At 50.1% G+C, this 19,469-nt stretch overlaps 1 protein-coding gene across 2 annotated transcripts in view; it reads left to right on the top strand.

Moving 5' to 3' along the window:
• Positions 1-19,469, top strand: part of FLI1 (Fli-1 proto-oncogene, ETS transcription factor) — a 90,425-nt gene that overhangs the window by 46,192 nt on the left and 24,764 nt on the right. For both annotated transcript variants that reach the window (XM_071449477.1, XM_071449478.1), the window contains 3 exons: positions 3,057-3,265; positions 14,182-14,336; positions 17,672-17,875. In XM_071449477.1, the coding sequence (XP_071305578.1) occupies positions 3,057-3,265; positions 14,182-14,336; positions 17,672-17,875 (568 nt within the window). The remainder of the gene's footprint in view (positions 1-3,056; positions 3,266-14,181; positions 14,337-17,671; positions 17,876-19,469) is intronic.

Below are 19,469 nucleotides of genomic sequence, written 5' to 3'. Positions count from 1 at the left end.
GCTGTGCCCCTGGAGCCGAGCAGGTGTCACCAGCCCTATCTCTCCTTATCTGCCTGGTGGCTCAGCTCCCCTGGGGCTGAGCCTTTGTGCTGCCACCAGCTCGGGTTTAGCTCGAACCACTCCTGCCCCAGGAGCTGCTAAGAGCAGCCGGAGCATTTGGATTTCTCCTCCTGTTTTCAGGATGAAACTGCTCAGGCAGCACAAGGCAGAGCTCCGTCCCAGTGCCCCAGTGAGGTTATTGCTGTCCCAGTTAACACCAGTTGCATGCAGGCAGCTCTGAGCAGCCACTTTGTCTTTCAAGGAAGATCCTTATCTGAGGAGGCTCTCTGCCACATACTCTGTGTCACAGAGCAGTGTGTACTTGCTTGTATACGTAAAGTTGTACTTTGTGCAGCCCCAGGATCTTGGTCCAGGGTTATTCTGTGGAGTGTTGATAAGTTTGGGGGTTTTGGGGACAGCCAGAGAGATCCCCACTTTCCAATTTTTTTACCACCAGAAAATTTCTTCAGAAGAAAATGTCTTTAGGCAGAGTAAGCAGCCTGGAATTAAGAGTGCCTGACTAAGCTTGAATTCAGAAGAACCCTCCAACCCCTGCATAGGTCCTGCTGAATTGCCAGTAAAAATCTTGTAAGCAACCTCTCACACTGATTTTGTGGGATAAGTCTCATTATCGTCATTTTCCCAGATATTGTTTCCCTAAAACAAAAACCAATTTTTATATGTTTTTAGAGTATGATTTTAGACATCTCCAAACCCAAACATGCAGAATATTTATCTGATGACTTTGCAGTGGTACTCACATTTCCCTTGTCTCTGCCCAGCTGAGACTGGGTCTAGAGGGCTCTAAGTCAGTTCTGCAGCCCAGTGTGGGGTTCACCCACCACCTCAGGTGGGAAACCTGACACTTTCTGGACTGTGAAAAGTAGAGGCCTGCAGAAAATGTGTCATTTGGGAACCCCTGCCTGGAGTGAATCCTGACCTCAGTGATTCAGAGGAGCAGCAAATCCTGAGCTCTGATGGGAAGGCTTTGCTCCCCTTTAAGATTGAACGTCTCTTGTTCTTGTACCTTCCTGTACAGGCAAAGTTTGCAGCCTGGAGATAAAGCTTGCCCTTTGAGGATTTCTGACACAATTCACACCAATCCTTCCCAGGGACACCTTAAACTCCCTCCCTTACTCTAAAGCTGAAAAAGGGAGGGGTATTTTTGAAAGGTTGTGAATCCACCAAGGAAAAGCTGCAGGAAAGGTTGAACACAGCGTGAGCTCCTTTCACCAACCACCACTGGGCAGTGTGGGGTAAAATTTTTTTTTGCTGTTTAGTGGCTCTAACCAGTGTGAGACATTGGCCACAAAGTGCAGCAAGTGCTGGAATTTCAGCAGGATTTATGCAGATGTTTGAGGGTTCCTCTGAATTCAAGCATAGCCACTCCAATTCTAGGCCACTTCGGCTTGTTTGGGTTTGTTACATGATCTGAGATCAGAGATAGAAAAGCGCTGGTTTTTGTAGGCCTGACTCTCTTTAAGTGGATTAACTTGAGGGGGATTTTTGTGTTTACCCAGCAACTCTGAATTACTGACATTTTTTGTGACAATATCATGAGCCTGGTGGTATCTGATTTGTGCTTAGATTCTCGTGTCATTCCAGGAGCTGCACTTCTCTAAGCTGTCAAAATTTGTTTCCCTCCTTGGTTATGGAAGAATTTACAAAACAAACCTCTGAAACAACTGCTTGGGGGAAGGGGGCGGGAAGAAAGCAATAAATTTTTATTTTTAGAAGCTCCCTGTTGAGGCTGTGCCCTGTGAATGTTGAGCATGGGTGTTAGCACACACCAGGTTTCAGCTGTGTGTTCAGTGAGCCTCTGCAGCCCACACACCACTGCTGGGTGGCTTTTGAGCACTAAGAGGCCAGAGTAGGTGAGTGTAGCTTTGTTTTGGAGTGTGCTCCATCAGCTCACATGAAAGTGGGGGCTGCTTTCAGTGCGGGAGGTTCCTCCTTCGGTTTCTGCCCTGCCACTCATAAAGGCAGCTGTGTTGTGTGTGGTTAGCTGAGCTCCCTCCAGAGCAGGCAGCCCTTGCCAGATGCACTTTGAGTCAGGCAGGGCCGTGCCAAAGCCATCAGGAGCCCAGCACTCCTCGCTTGGAAAACCCAAGCACATCCACCACACAAGGAAATTGATAGCCAGAGCTTTTTGTCAATATTTGGAGTTTCAGCAAGGGGGGGGGATTAAAAAAAAAAAAGGAATAACAATTTCCTGTTTTTAAGCATTTCTAGAAATGCACAATTGGGTAACACACAGCCCTTCATTTCCCACAAATAAACAAAAAGTGTAAAGTAATGCATTTTTTCCCCTGCCACAAACACCCATAACTGTGACCTGCTCTAGCTGCTTCTCCTTCAGCAGCAACCTCAAAACACAAACTGCACACAAACCCTCTGAAAGGAGACATAGAGACTTCACGTGCCACTCCAGAGGTGTTTCCCTACACAGCAGTTGGCTTTGGAGTAGCAGTGCAGCAGGTGGGCAGGTCGGTCACTGGGACTGGGGCTGAACTGCTCACAGCGGGCATTGGGGTGACATAGCCCCCATGAGGTGACACAGCCCCCGTGAGGTGACAGCCCCAGCAGCTCCTCTGCTGTTTGCAGAGCTCCAGTGAACCTGAACGCTGCTCCCACCCAAAGCCAGCAGCCAGCAAAGCAGAGCAGAGCAAGCCCTGGTTTGCATAAGGGCTCCTGGACCCCAAAGGCTCTGATTGCCCCTGGCAGGTGGAAATGGCAGCAAAGCAGAGCAGAGTAACCCCTGGTTTGCATAAGGGCTCCTGGACCCCAAAGGCTCTGATTGCCCCTGGCAGGTGGAAATGGCAGCAAAGCAGAGCAGAGTAACCCCTGGTTTGCATAGGGGCTCCTGGACCCCGGGCTCTTGCTCCTCGGGCAGGTGGCGGTGGCAGCCAGTGCAGGGCAGCTGTGGGGCCCTGCAGGTGCTCCCAGCTCAGAGGGAGAACCAGAGGGCAGTTCCTGCTTTAGTCACAGCTCTGAGGGCTGGTTCTGTCTCTCCCCAGGAGGCTCTGTCGGTGGTGAGCGACGACCAGTCCCTGTTTGACCCCACGTACGGCGCGGCCGCGCAGCTCCCCAAGGACATGACGGCCTCCGGCAGCCCCGACTTCGGGCAGCCCCACAAGATCAACCCCCTGCCCCCCCAGCAGGAGTGGATCAACCAGCCTGTGAGGGTCAGTGTCAAACGGGAGTATGACCACATGAACGGATCCAGGTAAGGACAGACCCTTTCCACACTTACAGTCTTAAACACAGAATCCCAGAATGTCCCGGTTGGGAGGGACCCACAGGGATCATTGAACCCAGCTCCTGAGTCCAAACCCTGAGCCCAAATGAAGGCAAAGCACACACTGTCCATTTGTGCTCTTGTCCTGCACATCAACATCTCTGTGCAGGACCACGTCCCACTCTCCTGCAATTCCTTCTTTTGTGACTCATTTTTAACAGCCTGAGCACCCTGCTCGTGCAGTCCTGCAGGATGTGCCTCTCCCAGTCTCCATGGACACCCCACGGACTGGGCATGAGACTGCCAGGGCAGAGCTCGTGCTGCAAATGCTGCTGCAAATCCCACATTTCATCTCTGACTTCAGCACCCCATGGATGTGCCATGTTTCCAGGAGCTCACAGAGGGAACATGCAGCAATAATCAGGGTTTCTGCCAGTGAAGCACTGAAAGCTGCACTGCTGGGCTGCCAGGGCTTCCCTGAAGGACACCTTTTATTTGTGCTCTACCAGGCTGTAAGAAAACTTCTGGAAATGGAAAGCTTTTTGATGTCTTAAGCTGCACCAAGGGAAATATAGGCTGGATATCAGGAAAAAGTTTTTTACAAGAAGAGTGATAAAGTCCTGGAATTGCTGCCCAGGGAGGTGGTGGAGTCACCATCCCTGGGTGTGTTTAACAAAGCCTGGATGTGGCACTGGGTGCCAGGGTTTAGTTGGGGTGTTGGGGCTGGGTTGGACTCCATGACCTTGAAGGTCTCTTCCAACCTCATCATTCTGTGATTCTGTGAATTCTGTGGAGAAGGGAGGAGACTGAGATCCTTTGTGGGAGTCTGCGAAGTGGAACAAAACCAAAGGCCTGTGCCTGTTGGAGTTCTGGATGCTGAGAATTTTAGACTTTCTGTGCTAACAGACTGACTCCCAGAAGAACACTGCATTTAACCTGAAGCCATAAAAAAACCTTCCAAAATTAATTGATAAAACTAAAATTACAAGTGTATCATTAATTAAAAGTATATAATATCACAAAGTAAAAAACTTAGTTTTAAAATATAATAATAGATATAAAACAAGATAAAAGTTTTAAAACAAAAACAAGTTATTCTTCCTCACCTTCTTCTTCCTTCTTCTTCATAAGTTTAAGTAGTATTTTGTAATTAAACAGAAAAGTCCACATTGCAGAGTTTGAATAATTATTTATAATAAAAATAAAGAATTAAAAAAAAAAAAAAAAAAAGAATTGTTCCCACCCCTTCGGAGTGGATAGAGGTGACACAGGGAATTCAGGAGCCATTGGAGAAGGTTCATTGTGTGAACCCCAGAGGGTGCCAGGGGATGTTGTAACCTGCCCAGCTCACAGCCAAAGCACAGCCCAGCCCCTGTCATTTGTATCTAGAGGTGAATCCTTTCCCTGGTCAATGGGAAATGGAATGGCCTGAAAACATTTTGTTAATGGATTCTTTGCTTCTTTTCTGCTAAGGCTGGGATTAAATCCGAGATGGTGTTTTTTGTTTGGACTCAGATATTTATTAGTTTTTATCTATGTTACAGTCTCACAAACTGTGAGTTCTACAGTACATCACTCTAACAAGGTAAAAAATGGCCCCATATCCCTCTCTACAAGGTCTTTTAAGGATAAACTGTTCAATTAAGAAATGACACCTAAATTATTTTTACTTTTAACCCAATAACCAATCACCTGTGCTCTGCAATGTGGACTTTTCTATCCAATTACACAAAACCACCCAAACCCACGGAGAAGGACCAGCTTCTGCCCTAAAACCTCCATCTTGCTTTATGTATATTGCTATATTCTAAAACCTTAAACTCTTAAGTTTTCCACCCTGTGCTATCACACACTTCTAACCAAACCCCACACCCACAATCCCAGTTCTGTCATTCCATTTTGGAAGCTTCTTCACGGCCTCAGGTCAATGCAGTGTTCTCTTGTGGGTCAGAGCCTGGCAGCACAGAAAGTCTGAAGTTCTCAGCATCCAGGGTTCCAACATTTTGTTATAGCAGCCCAGGTGGCCTCTTTTGAAACATTACTACAAGTCCACAGCCTGGAAACAAATTTCACTTTCCTGAACATAATTTTAAGTGCAAAAATTTCCATTTATTTTTCAATTTTAAATACAGGTATAATATAGATACATTTTTGGTTTTTAGCAAAAGCTTTTAGAGTTCATGTTAATTTTAAATGTGATTTGAATTTCTAAGTCACAAACATCTTTGCATTTGTAGTTTTCATGGTGAAACTCAAGGGTTTTTCTACTTTAGAGTGAGTTTAGCAGCACATTTTCCTGGTTTCTGAGAACACAGCAGAGCACAGAGTTGGAAACAGAAAGCAGCCTTGCACCTCTACAGAGAGATGATGATGTTAAAGACATCAAACAGCAGCATGGTGTTTTTCCCTCATGAGTGTACAGTAGATGCTGATTTTGCCCTCAGATAAAAGCCTTTGTGGCAGTTACTCTCTCGTGGGGATCCTTTGCAGGCAGAAGTCCATCTCACCCTGCCTGTACCTCAGTGGCATTTCTTGACTCCATGAAAACCTCGTGGGTATTTGCACTGTGATCCCAATCTCAGAACTGGGGTGAAATGTGGGAAAAGGAGTTAATTCCTGAAAAAGCATAACACAGAGAGAAAGATGGATCCTGAAAGTGCCTGGAGTTTTGATAATCATGGGGGTTACCTTTGGCTACCAAGGATGGTTTTCTCAGGAAAAGGAGGAAGGATCCTTTGCAGCATTGCCAGGCTCCCCAAGTTAAGGCTGGGGCTTGGACCAGCCTGGGGCAGTGGAGGTGTCCCTGCCCATGGCAGGGGATGGGATGGGATGGAATGGGATGGGATGGGATGAGCTTTAAGGTCCCTCCCAACCCAAACCATCCTGGGATTCTGTGGTTGCTGCAGTTGCTCACCTTGCTCACCTCCCCAGTGCCAGACCCTCGCACACAGAGGGGTTCCTCCCTTTCCACTCCTCTATCCCAGGGAAATCTGGCAGGGAAAAGGAGCCCTCCACATCCCCTCAGCTGCCATAAGCCACACATGTCAGGGCTCTGCAGGTCCTGTAAGCACAGGCTCAGTATCATCCTGAGTGTACCTGTACTTGTACACCCAAATTGTCCGAGCGCTCCGTGTGCTCTGGAATGAAACGTCCTGGGCTGTCCTTCTGTGGTGATTCCTGTGTAGCCATTTCCTCCTCTGCTCAGAGAAAAGGGAAATAGCTCTGCCTGGACAAACTGATTCATGAACAGCTTAGGAGCCCTGGGAGCCGTGGAAAAGGCCCCTGGAGTGTGTTGGTTCTGGGCAAACAGGAAATCCTTCATCAACGACTTGCTCAAGACTCCAAGGTTCTTGGACATAAAATATGTGCTCAGTGTCCCTAAAGAGAGGTAACCCCCTGTCAAGAGAGAAGAAAAGGCTGTTGTGAATGTCAGGGCCATGCACTGCCAGGGCACCCAGCCTGCCTCTGGATAAGTCCTTAGCATGGGAGCTCCAGGGCACCCAGGACAGGAGAACGTTCCCTCCTTCCTCCATCCCCTCCTCCCTGCCCTATGTGTCCATCCCAGTCTGTGGGGATGGACTGGGCCACTCCAATCACTCATTCCCCTGCCCATCAGCTGCCTGGCCAACCCCACACACGCACGAGTGGACAATCCCAACCCCAATGCCAACCCCAATGCCAATCCCAACCCCAATGCCAATCCCAACCCCAATGCCAATGCTGACCCCAATCCCACCTAACTCCAGCTGCAGGCTGTACAGCACCCAGTGCCCCTCTGGCTCCGCTCTCCTGCTCTCAGGTGTCCTCTCCCCGAGCTGCAGCTGCCCCCCAGCAGGCCCAGCCTGGGCTGTGCTGTCACCAGGGCTGGGGTTGTGTGCTCTGCCAGGGACAGCTCCAGGGCCTGCCAGTGCCAGGGGACAGCAGGGACACTGCCTGGCTTTGCTCTTTCCTCAGACCAGGAGCAGGGCTGAGGGTGATGTGGGGGTGTTTGGTCCTCAGCAGGGTGGCAGAAGGACCTCTCCAAGTGCTAACCAACATGGAAAGCCCACCCAGCTCTCTACTCATGCCAGGATCCCCTGGTTTAGCCTCAAACTAGAAAGAATTTTCCAGATAAGTGCATCTTAACTGCCTGTAGGAGATGCCCAGGCAGGCATCAATATTTTAGGGGAGAAGATGGGAATTCTGTTTTATTGCATCATTCATATGTAGAAATGTCATGAACTCCTCTACTGTTATCAGACCCTGAGGCAGGTTATGGCCTCAAAATCTGCCCTTGCCCACAGACAGCACCTTGCTCAGAGCAAAACCCAGTTAAAATAATATTTAAAAAACAAAACAAAATAAACAAAAAAAAAGTCACATTTGAAATTATACTGAATAGGGGGGGGAAGATTGTTTAGATGAATGCTGGGTAAAGTTTAACCCAATTTACAACCAATATTATTAATAAAATTTTCCTTATATTTTACATAAATTCAAAATGAATTCCAGATCTTGACTGTATTTACTGAGTTTCCCCTAATGTGCATTTGCAGCTAAACTCAGTGAGTGATTTTTAAAAATATTACAAAATGTGTCTGATCTTCAAACATGAAAGATAGTTCTCCTGTGCTGATGGATGTGGGCAAACTTCCCTGGGCAATCCCAGCTGTGGCACGGATTTTGTCCAGCTGAAATAATGAAATTTGGGAGTGCTTTGGAGCTGTTCTGCAGAGACATCCCAGAGCAGCTGTGGCTGCCCCTGGATCCCTGGCAGTGTCAAGGCCAGGCTGGATGGGGTTTGGAGCAGCCTGGGACAACAGGAGGTGTTCCTGCCCATGGCAGTGCTGGCATTGAGTAGGGTCCTTCCAGTCCAAACCCCTCTGGGGTTCTGTGATTGATGTTTCTTTTGCTCCAGAACATGAAAATACCGCCAAGGTTCGTGGCCCCCCAAGGTGTTTGCCCCGGGGCTGTGTCAGCCCAAGGCAAGGGACCTGCTCTGGTGCCTGCCGGGAGGAGCTCCCCGCGGGGCCCCGTGTGAGCCCTCTAGTGGGATCTGCCGGCTCCTTCTGCGCCAGCATCTCCCTCCTGTCTGCCTTTACCTGGCTGGGACAAACCACCCGACCCTTGCCATCCTTCTGGCCGTTCTGCAGCCTCTTTCAGTGGAGTTTCCCTCCTCCCGAGCCATCCCTGAGAGCAGGGTTGAAGCACAGGCAGATGCAAGTTTGGAGGAGCTGGCTGTTCTCTCTGTAAGAGGGGACCACACAGGCAGGACCCCGGTGTCTGTTCTTCCTTCACTCAACAACAACAACAACAAATTAAAATGGGGCTTTACACCAAAAAGCAGCAAATTTCAAAAGAAAAGAGGGGTGGAAGAAAGGAGGAATGAAAGGATAGGAAAAGAGGGATAGAAAGGAGGAAATATGCCCCTGAGTCAGGTTCAGAAATTCCTGGAATCCATTATTTTGCTCTTTCAAGCAGAAGTCAAAAGTGGTTCCTAGACAGAGACCTGGGACAGTGATGGTTTTATTTCCACACCTCTGGAGCCCAGGCTGGAGCTGTACAGAGGATTTACTGGTCAGTGCCAGGCAAGCTGCTTGTCCATTTTGGCCAGTCCAAGAAAAACTGTCCCAAACAAAAGATGCAAACTCTTGGCATCCCCAGAAAGAGCTGCTGGAACCAGGAGCCTCTGGACAATGGGAGTGAGCTGTGTTGAGCTGTTCCTTGGACTCTGCCCCTGGCACAGGGGCTGTGCTCTGGAGAACTTGTGAATCCAGCCTGTTCCTTTTACCTGTGGGCATCCACAGCCTGAGCAAATCCAGCATGGACAGCCCTGGAACCTCTGGGATTGATCTGGGATTGATCTGGCAGCTGAAATGCCCTGCCACAAACCCTTTCCAATGATGAGGGAGTATTTCTATGAATCCCATCCTGCTCATGATGCAGGAGCTGAGGAAGGAGTGATATTCCATGAATTCATCCATGGCTCACAGCTCCCTGCCCTCCTCTGACACTGTCATTGTTCCCCAGGTGAATCCTCCCTGTGTGGCCACAGCTACACCCTCCTCCTGCTGGGGTAAATCCCTCACCTGGGATAGGGCAGGGCAGGGGCTGCAGGGGGACTCAGGCTGGCAGAACTTCTCAATTCCCAGGAAAAGGCTGTGTTTGGTAGGAAATGCTGGGCTCCAGAGAACACAAAGTGAAGGATCTTCTCCCTTGCTGTCACTGAAGATTCCATGGTGCTTTCTCAGGGACAGCTCAGTGTCCTGCTCAGTTGGGTGATGCTATTCCCAGTTATGTGTGTCCTACAGGGTCAGCTCTGGGTGCAGCCATCCCCAAAACTTCCCCAGAGGGAAGGGAGGCAGCTCTGCAGACACAGGGACAGGATCCTGCCAGGCACCTGGAGCACATTCAGTGTCCTGCAGGATTCATGGAGTGGCTCCTCTGCCCACAATGCCCAGCAAGGGCACCTCAGTCCCTTAAAGTCCCTTCAGACCTTTCTGCCAGAGGTTTCTGGGACTTGGCTGTCTGGGTTGGGCTGCTGAGGAGCAAGGGATGGGCAGGGTCTGAACTGGAGAGCAGAGTCTGTCGTGTGAAAAATTATCCCAAAAACCTGAGGGGATCTCACAGACCTGGAGTTATTTTGGTTACTTCACTGTGAGGTCACTGTGCCCAGTGTGAGCAGGGAGCACAGCCAGCCAAGGACTCTGCTCTGTCCCTGTGCTCATTCCAAGCCAGCAGAAACATGGAGAGGCTCTTTACAAGGTGTTGGTATCCAAGAGTCTGGATATCCCAGAGTCACAGAATACCTGAGAGGTTTGGGCTGGAAGGGACCTTAGACACCATCCTATTCCAGACCCCTGCCATGGCAGGGAACCTTCCCCTGTCCCAGGCTGCTCCAAGCCCTGTCCAACCCAGCCTTGGGCACTGCCAGGGATCCAGGGGCAGCCCCAGCTGCTCTGGGCACCCTGTGCCAGGGCCTGCCCACCCTCAGAGGGAACAATTCCTAATTCCCAATATCCCATCCATCCCTGCCCTCTGGCACTGGGAGCCATTCCCTGTGTCCTGTCCCTCCATCCCTTGTCCCCAGTCCCTCTCCAGCTCTCCTGGAGCCCCTTCAGGCCCTGCAAGGGGCTCTGAGCTCTCCCTGGAGCCTTCTCCTCTCCAGGTGAGCACCCCCAGCTCTCCCAGCCTGGCTCCAGAGCAGAGGGGCTCCAGCAGCTCCATGTTCTCCTCTGGATTTGCCCCAGCAGCTCCACATCCTTCTTGTGTTGGGGGCCCCACAGCTGGACCCAGCACTACAGGTGGGGTCTGTGCTGGAACAGTTCCCTATGGAGCTGTATTACTGAAATACATAGAATTATTTGATCATAAATAGTGCCTGTCCCGTCTGCAGGGACATTTTCCAGGGAAATTTTACTCAAGAGCAGGATGGGAGAGAGAACTCTGGACCCCAGGCAGGGCAGGAGAGGAGGTTGGTCACTCACCAGGGACAGTGACATATGAACACAACAGTCTGAGTCCCTGGAGAACAATGGGAGACTCTGGGGCACAGTGTCACACCATGGAGCAGAGTGTGACAGCCTGGAGCACGGTGTGAGACCCTGGGGCACAGTGTCACATGATGGAGCAAAGTGTGAGACTATGGAGCACTCCAAGTGTCACACTCTGGAGCATGCTGTGACAGCCTGGAGTACAGTATGAAAGCCTGGAGCAGGATCTGACACTCTGGAGCACAGTGTCACACCCTGGGACACTGTGTGACACCCTGGAGCATCATGTGACACCCTTGAGCACAGTCTGACACCCTGGAGCAGGGTATGACTCCTTGGAGCACAGTGTCACACCCTGGAGGACAATGTGACATGCTGGAGGACAGTAGGAGCCGCTGGAGCACAGGGTCACACCTGGATCACTGTCACTCCTGGATCACTCTGTCACACCTGGATGACACTGTCACACCTGGATAACTCTGTCACACCTGGATCACTCTGTCACACCTGGATGACACTGTCACTCCTGGATCACTCTGTCACACCTGGATCCCTCTGTCACACCTGGATCACACTGTCACACCTGGATCACTCTGTCACACCTGGATCACTCTGTCACACCTGGATCCCACTGTCACACCTGGATCCCACTGTCACACCTGGATAACTCTGTCACTCCTGGACCACTCTGTCACACCTGGATCACAGTGTCACACCTGGATCACACTGTCACTCCTGGATCACTGTCACACCTGGATCACTGTCACACCTGGATAACTCTGTCACACCTGGACCACTCTGTCACTCCTGGATCACTTTGTCACTCCTGGATCACACCTGTCACACCACTCTGTCACACCTGGATAACTCTGTCACATCTGTACCACTCTGTCACACCTGGATAACTCTGTCACTCCTAGATAAGGCTGTCACTCCTGAATCATGCTGTCACACCCTGGAGGACAATGTGACATGCTGGAGGACAGTATGAGCCCCGGGAGCACAGGGTCACACCCCTGAGCATGGTGTCACACCTGGATCATCACACCCGGATCATCGTGTCACACCTGGCTCACAGTGTCACACCTGGAGCAGTGTCATACCTGGATGACTCTGTCATACCCAGACCATGCTGTCACTCCTGGATCCCAGATACCTCCCTGGGCCTCCCCAGCCCAGGCCATGCCCAGCAGCACTCAGCTCTGTGCCCAGCAGGTCTCAGCTCTGTGCCCAGCAGGACTCAGCTTTGTGCCCAAGGACTCAGCTCTGTGCCCAGCAGGTCTCAGCTCTGTGCCCAAGCACTCAGCACTCAGCTCTGTGCCCAGCAGCACTCAGCACTCAGCTCTGTGCCCAAGCATTCAGCTCTGTGCCCAGCAGCACTCAGCTCTGTGCCCAAGCACTCAGCTCTGTGCCCAGCAGCACTCAGCTCTGTGCCCAAGCACTCAGCTCTGTGCCCACTCAGCTCTGTGCCCAAGCATTCAGCTCTGTGCCCAAGCACTCAGCTCTGTGCCCAAGCACTCAGCTCTGTGCCCAGCAGGTCTCAGCTCTGTGCCCAAGCACTCAGCTCTGTGCCCAGCAGGTCTCAGCTCTGTGCCCTCTCAGCTCTGTGCCCCCTCAGCTCCCCGCTGCTGCCCCGGGGCCGTTCTCTGCCAGCACAGCACTTGCCCACCTGGCAGGGGCAGTGCCCCAGGGACCCAGCGCTGCTGATTCACCTGTGAAAGCCCCATGTCCTCGTGTCCTCGCAGCTCCTCAGCCTCCCCGGCTGCCCCGGGGACATGGAGCCTTCAGCAGTTGCCTCTCTGAAGGCGGATTTTGGTTCCCTGCCTGGAAAAACAGTAGGCGAACTAGTAAACCCTTAAATTCGAACATGTGTAAGTTATACATCTTATTTCCATTTTCCAGCAACATTCCCTTCGTCAGACATGAGGAAAAAATTACCGTCTGCCTTGGAATATCTCGGTGGAGCATTTATCTCCCAGCCATGATAACTGAATTTCAGGCACTGCTCCCTCCCCCCCAGCTCAGGTTAAGAGACAAATTTGTTTAGTGTCCTGCTTGGACCTCTTGCCAGCTGAGCTCAGAGGGTGGGGTTTGTGCACTGTCACCGTGCTTACCCTGCAGGGAATGGGTCCCTCCAGAAGCTCTTGGCTTCTGCCAGAGGAGAAGGACAGATCTGGGATTAAAGCATGGCCTAAACTGCCCTGGAAATGGCTCTGGGATTAACGCCTGGGCTTGCTCTGTGCAGAGGATGTGCACTAATTCCCCCCTTGGGAAGGTGAGGACAATGTGCCCTTCCCTGGAAGCCCCTCGAGGTGGGATGTGCTGTGTGTGCCTGGCAGGCTTGGGGCTGGGCTTTGAAGGGATGAAAGGCAGGAGCTGCTCCTGCAGCAGGAGAAAAGCACAATCCCTGCTCCCTCTTGGGCTTTGGAGACTGTCAGTTCTCCCAGAGTCTTCCCAAGGCTCTGCAGTAGGCCAGGCCTTGGCATGGTGCCACCTGAGCTGCTGGATGTCCCCTCTTCATCACCCTAGGACCTCAGGAGTTAAACTGGAGCCTTTTCACACCCATACTGGGGCCTGAAGTTCCTGACTCATGCCTGGGGCATCCAAGATTCCCAGATTTCCTCACCAGGTAGTGAACTGTGGCACTATTAGTCAGAGAATAATAGAATAACAGAATAATAGAATAATTGAACAATAGGACAATTGAACAGGCTGTGTTGGAAGGGACCCACAGGATCACTGAGTCCAACTCCTGCCCTTGCACAGGACACCCAGCAATCCCACCCTGTCCCTGAGTGTTATCCAAATGCTCCTGCAGCTCTGGAGGCTCCAAGAACAGACAAGCTCCATCCCATTCAGCCCTGGATAGGACTGTGCTGCCATTGGGTGTTCTCTGGGGACAGCCCTGTCCCTTTGGGCGGGTGGTCTGGGTTCTTTGTTAATGAAAGGGCTGTTCCTGTGTCCCTGTGGGCTCTGCAGAAACACCTCAGGGCAGGTGGGCAGAGCACCTGTGTGCCATTGCCAGGCTCCACTGCAGCACCAGGGTGTTTTAGCACCACAAAGGGTGGAACACAGGAACTGCCAACCTTGCCTGGAGAACTGTTGGAGTGCACTGAGCATCCAGGGATGAGGGAGTGGGGTGTAACCCACAGACTGCTGTCCTGGCCACTGGCTCCTTACCTGGTTTGGGAGTGTTGGTATTTCAGAGCCGCTGCAGACATTGCCTTGTCTGGAGTCATTCCCTTGGAGGCTCCAGCTGCATTATCAGAGATCCCTGTGTGCCCCACAGCCCCCTTATGACACCCAGTAACAGGTCAGGAATGGCCTCTCCATAAGGGAGAGGGCCAGTTGAGTGTCCCCCCGTGGGCAGCCCCTCCTGTGTGCAGGGATGGAGGGGCTCTGATGCTGACCCAGCTTTGCTTTGCCTTGCAGGGAGTCCCCCGTGGACTGCAGCGTGAGCAAGTGTGGCAAGCTGGTGGGAGCAGGGAGCGAGTCCAGCCCCATGAGCTACAGCACCTACATGGATGAGAAGAACGGGCCTCCCCCCAACATGACCACCAACGAGAGGAGGGTCATCGTCCCTGCAGGTACTGCCATCCGCTGGGGCAGCTCTCCCTGCTCTGCCTGCAGGAGATTTTTGTTTGGTTTGTTTATGCGCTTCCTGAGGAATTTTCTCTCTTACAAACCATGCAAAAAGTAAGGAAAATATCAGAGTTTCTGGCTAGAGGGAATTCCCATGTCCCGGTGCATGATCTGAATCAGGATAGGCAGCATTTCTTTTCTGGTGCTTTTTCTTTTCATTTTCTTTTAATTTTTTTTTTCCCTGGAATGAAGTTTTGTTTTGGTGTGCTGAACCAAATCCATCTCCTGTCATGTGTTACAGGAGAATCTGCTTCCTGGGACACACAGGGGATGATCAAAGAGGAATTAAGTGGGCCCAAGTTATAACTCCCCTGGTGCTCTCAGGATCCAGCTGCACTTTCAAGTCACACTGATTGATTCAAAATGAGCTATTTTGTTTCCATTTTTTTTTTTTTTGTTAGATGTAGAAACCCAGAAAAATTCTATTTTGCAGGAACTGTGTTATCCTTCCAAAAATTGTCACACAGAAACATTCCTGTCCAGCTTTGTTTGTGTTTGGTATCCACATCTGCTGCCTGGAGCTGGCAGGATGCTCTGGATGCATTTGGACACTCAGGGGTGAGAGCTGCTGTGGGGGGAAGCCTGAACCTGGAGTGAGGAGCAGTTTCCCTGTGATGTTTATAAACAGCCAGGGCCAGGAACTTTCCTGCAAAGGAGCCAAGTGCTGGCCCAGTGACATCCCAGAAGTGGCCCAGCTCTGAGGCTTTCAGCAGGGCAGGAGGGCAGGCAGACAGTGCTGGCAGCAGGAAATGCACTCGTGGAATTCAGCTCCTTTCTCTGAGCGTGGCTTGACCACGAGCAGATGGCAGTTCCCAAGCATTTGTTTGCCATTTAGGATGAAAAGGAAAGGCTTGAACTGAATGCAGTGAGGAGAAGCCAATAAAAGACTGATGGCAAACCTCTAAATCCCATTCAGGCTGATGTTTGAGGGACTGGCTGAGCTGCTTGGGGACATCAGCACAGATGTGCCCAGTGTCACCCTGCCTGGAAAGGTGCAGCTGGCAACAACCAGTCCCTGTGTAATTAAAGATGTTCCAGGGGCAGTACTTTTCCTGTATGTTTAAAAAAACCAAGGGTGAGCTGAAGTTTAGCATTGTTGAAATAGGGGAAATTACTTTCAGTGCCCCCAGTGGAAGAGAAAATTTGGAATCTCCTCTTTGAAGGAAAGTGAAGAAAAGGACTTTTTCCCCCCTTATGACCATTGACAAATCAAACCCTTGAGATCCTTGTGAAAGAGCAGAGATTTACCAGACTTTGGAAGACAATAATGAACATCATCCCAGATCTCTGGCTGCAGGAGAGGAGGCCAAGTCATCCAAGAAAGGCATTTGGATATTTTAATTTAATCCAGAATGGAGATTTATAGCGCATTAAGGCGAAGATAAGCAAGAATAATGTCACATTAGGCTTACAATAGTAGTAATAACGAGCTCAAAGCCATGTTTCAAGAAGGCAGATTTTCAGACACCATTCAATGTCTTTTACAGTGTTTAAAGGGAGGCCACAAATTCACTATGCCCTCTGGATGTTAGGCTGTTTTCAAAACTCAAGACAAATAAGTCTTTCAATTAAAAAAAAAAAAAAAAAGAATCCTCCCTTGAATACTTGCATTGTAAAATTTGCAGCATTTGGCCAGTGCTTAGAAAGCAGAATTTCAATTAACTATTGCCAAAACCTGAAGGAAATCCATCTGTCGCTCTTAGAGCAGACTTGCAAAGGTGTGGGGTTGTAAATTCCTTGTTCTGAATTCAGCTTTCAGCAGCCCAGGTTTTCTGGGGATTCAGTGGGGAAAGGTCTCAGTTACATTTCGGTTCCCTGGGTCTCAGTTCTCTGCTTGGTGCTGTTATTGCAGGGCTCAGGTGCCCAGGAATGCCAGGTGTGGCATCTCCTGACCTTTCGTGCCCAGGGCTGCCCTCAGCCTGGGCACCCAGTGTCCAGCCCTGGGCTGAGGCGTTGCTTCACACCCCCTAAATCCAGGCACAGGCATTTCTTGTTCTGCCCAGAGCACCCCCAGAGCCCTGGGCATGTTCCTGTTCCATGTTCTCAGCTCCCTGGGATCTGAGTGTCTGAGGTCTGTCTCAGAGCTGGGCCAGCTGTTAATGACACATCAGACATCTCCAGAGTTTGAACTCCTCTGCAATCCTGTGCAGCTGCAGCAGAACATGAGTGTGCAGCTCCAGCTTGGAAACCGATCCGTGGGGAGCAGCAGCAGCACAGGAAACATCTGAGAATGCTGATATGCTCTGAAAATGGCTGTCAAGCACTGTGGCACCAGCTCTTGCTGGGCCCTCTGATCTAATGCCCTTTGCAGAATTCAAAGGCTGATTGCTGTTTTTAACCACTCATCTCCACGGGGCTGAGCTCCAGCCGGGCTGGAGCAGCTCCTACGTCAGCAGCAGCAATAACGATCCCACAGCTGGAGCTCTGCTGGCACTCGGGGACGCCCAGACAGCACAAAATGCACCGGCCCTCGCACAGCTGGCTGCCTTACAGGGACAGGGAGGCAGGACTGTGCTCCTGCCTGGGGTGAACAACTCCCACTCACACCCAGGGCAAGCTGCTATGTTCTAGCCACACTATTTTATTTTATTTTATTTTATTTTATTTTATTTTATTTTAGGTTTTATTTTATTTTTATTTTTTATTTTTATTTTATTGTATTTTGTTATTTTAGTTTATTTTGGTTTTATTTCATTTTTTATTTTTAAAATTTAATTTATTTAAATTTAATTTTGGGTTTTATTTTATTATTTTTATTTTATTTTATTTCATTTTATTTGCGTTTTATTTCATTTTTAAAAATTTTATTTCATTTTATTTCATTTTAACTTTTTATTTTTATTTTACTTTCTGAGTCCCTTTGCTGACCATGAACACCCCATGCTCAGGGTTTCTCCTGCCAGCTGTGGGCTCCCTAATACCCCTGGTGGGACTCACACAGCCCTGATGTCCCTGCCCAGCCTTGCAGAGCCACACTGGGACAGGAACTCCCTCTCAAAGGGCTCAGCTTCCTTGGGGAAGCTTTTTCCAGACAGAAAGAGTCCAATGTCACTGGGGCTGTTCCCAAGCAGAGGAGGGAGCTTTGGGCAGGTGGGGAAGGCAGCAGTGACCAGGCCAGGCTGTCCATGCTGAGCCCTGCTCCAGCACGGTGCCTGCTCACCCTGGCAAAGGTGGTCAGTAAATTCAATATCTCTGCCTGTGAAACAGTGTCTGGTGCTGTGGCAGGGCTGCAGGGACTCTGCAGGTGTGTATGTGCCCATCCTGTGTTCTCCCCTGGCAGATCCCACCCTCTGGACCCAGGAGCATGTGCGCCAGTGGCTGGAGTGGGCAATCAAGGAGTACGGCTTGATGGAGATCGACACCACCATCTTCCAGAACATGGACGGCAAGGAGCTCTGCAAAATGAACAAGGACGACTTCCTGCGCACCACCTCCCCCTACAACACTGAAGTTCTGCTGTCTCACCTCAGTTACCTCAGGGAAAGTGAGTATTGCCCTGCCCATCCCAGCCCCTGCCCCGGTGTGAACTCCCACGGCTCCTCCTGCAGCAAGGGACGGGAAATGAGCAGAGAAAGGCAAGCAGAGAGAGCAAGCAGAGAAGCAGGGAGTAAAATGGGCTTGGAAAGTTCAGATGAACAAGATGAACACAGATGGAGCTACTGGTGCTATCAGGGAGGTGAAGAACTGAGCAGGGCTCTGGAGGAGATTAGATAAGTCTTACAGATAACAACATCTGTGGCTATGTGATAAAAATGCACAAATTTGCCATGGAGATTAAGCCTGACATTAACTGATTTGTCTCAGGCAAACAATTCCATAGCTCTGCAGTCAGAGGGCTGTGCCCTCCCCAGGAACAGGACCCACAACTGGCCAGGGCTGGAGCTTTCCTGTGCTCCTGCAGGCCCAGGTTTGTTGGAGAGAGTTCAAAACCCAAGAGTGATTCCCCATATGTTAATGTGCTGGCACAGATGTTGTGCAAATGACCCAGGACTGTGAGAAAAAGGTTATGGAAGCTCTTTATTGCTCCTTTCTGCACCACACTTGAGTATGGGATGGATCCAATCCTCCTTTTTGCTCTATTAAGCCCCAAACCCAGGAGCTGTGAGCAGTCTGGAAAAGTGTTATCCCAGCACCCAAACAGGAATGATCACCTTAGGGACGGCACATGCACCTGATGCTGGGAGTCTTAGATTTCAGCTTTTCCAAGACTTCTGTGCAATCATGATCACACCCACAGCTTCCAAATGTCTCCTCTTCACTTGTAAATGGAGCTAAAAGCATTTCCTTTCCTCACAGAAGTGTGCTGAGGGTAATGGTGCTCTGATGAGGCAGAGAACTGGAGCTGGGCCCCACATGCTCTGCTGTTTTTCCCAGTGAAACAGCTTTTATAGGGGTATCATTATTCAAACACTCAAAAATCAGGAGAAGGTGCCATAAATCAAGGTGGAAGGGCAAGGGAGAGAAAGGCCAAAGTATATTTTCTCCACTAGAAAATCCAATCGTGATGAAAAGGCAGCTGAAGATGTCTCCTCTAGCCAGTGAAGCAGATACAGAATTTAGGGTGTTTCTTCAAAGTTGATCTCTCCCTGCCCAAAATCAGTGGGAGTTTCACAGATTCCAGTGGCACAGAAGTTAGATCACAGATGGGTGCCTCTGGAAGCCCCACCTTTATTTTTCTTGAGAAGTCGAGCCAAGGAAATGATTCACAACAAAAAAACCAAACTGTTGGATTTGAACAGTTGTTCCTTGTGACTGGACAATAAAATAATTTCCCATCCAAAATCATTGGCAAATTTAATTCTGTTTCATCAGAAAAGAGCTGCTAGTCCACAGGAAGCTTTCAAGGACTGCCTGTGGAATTAGACAGTTTCCTGGGAAATGGGAAGGCAGTTCTGTGCAGGCCAAACCTGCTGCCTGGGGCTGGGGAAATCGGGCACTTTGGAACCAGAAACGCTTCTCAATTCCCACAAGATAAACACCCAAGTGAGACACTTGAGTTGTGTTATTGATAAGGTTTGAGAATTGTCAGAGAGATGGAGTTGGATGGGTTCAAAGCATACGAGCAGGTTGGATTTGGA

The sequence above is a fragment of the Agelaius tricolor genome, unplaced genomic scaffold (genome assembly GCF_023055355.1).
Source record: "Agelaius tricolor isolate 1412-34295 unplaced genomic scaffold, bAgeTri1.0.p SCAF_29, whole genome shotgun sequence".
Lineage (NCBI taxonomy): Eukaryota > Metazoa > Chordata > Aves > Passeriformes > Icteridae > Agelaius > Agelaius tricolor.
The sequence above is the reverse complement of the archived record's forward strand: the minus strand, read 5'-3'. Positions and strand labels throughout refer to the sequence as shown.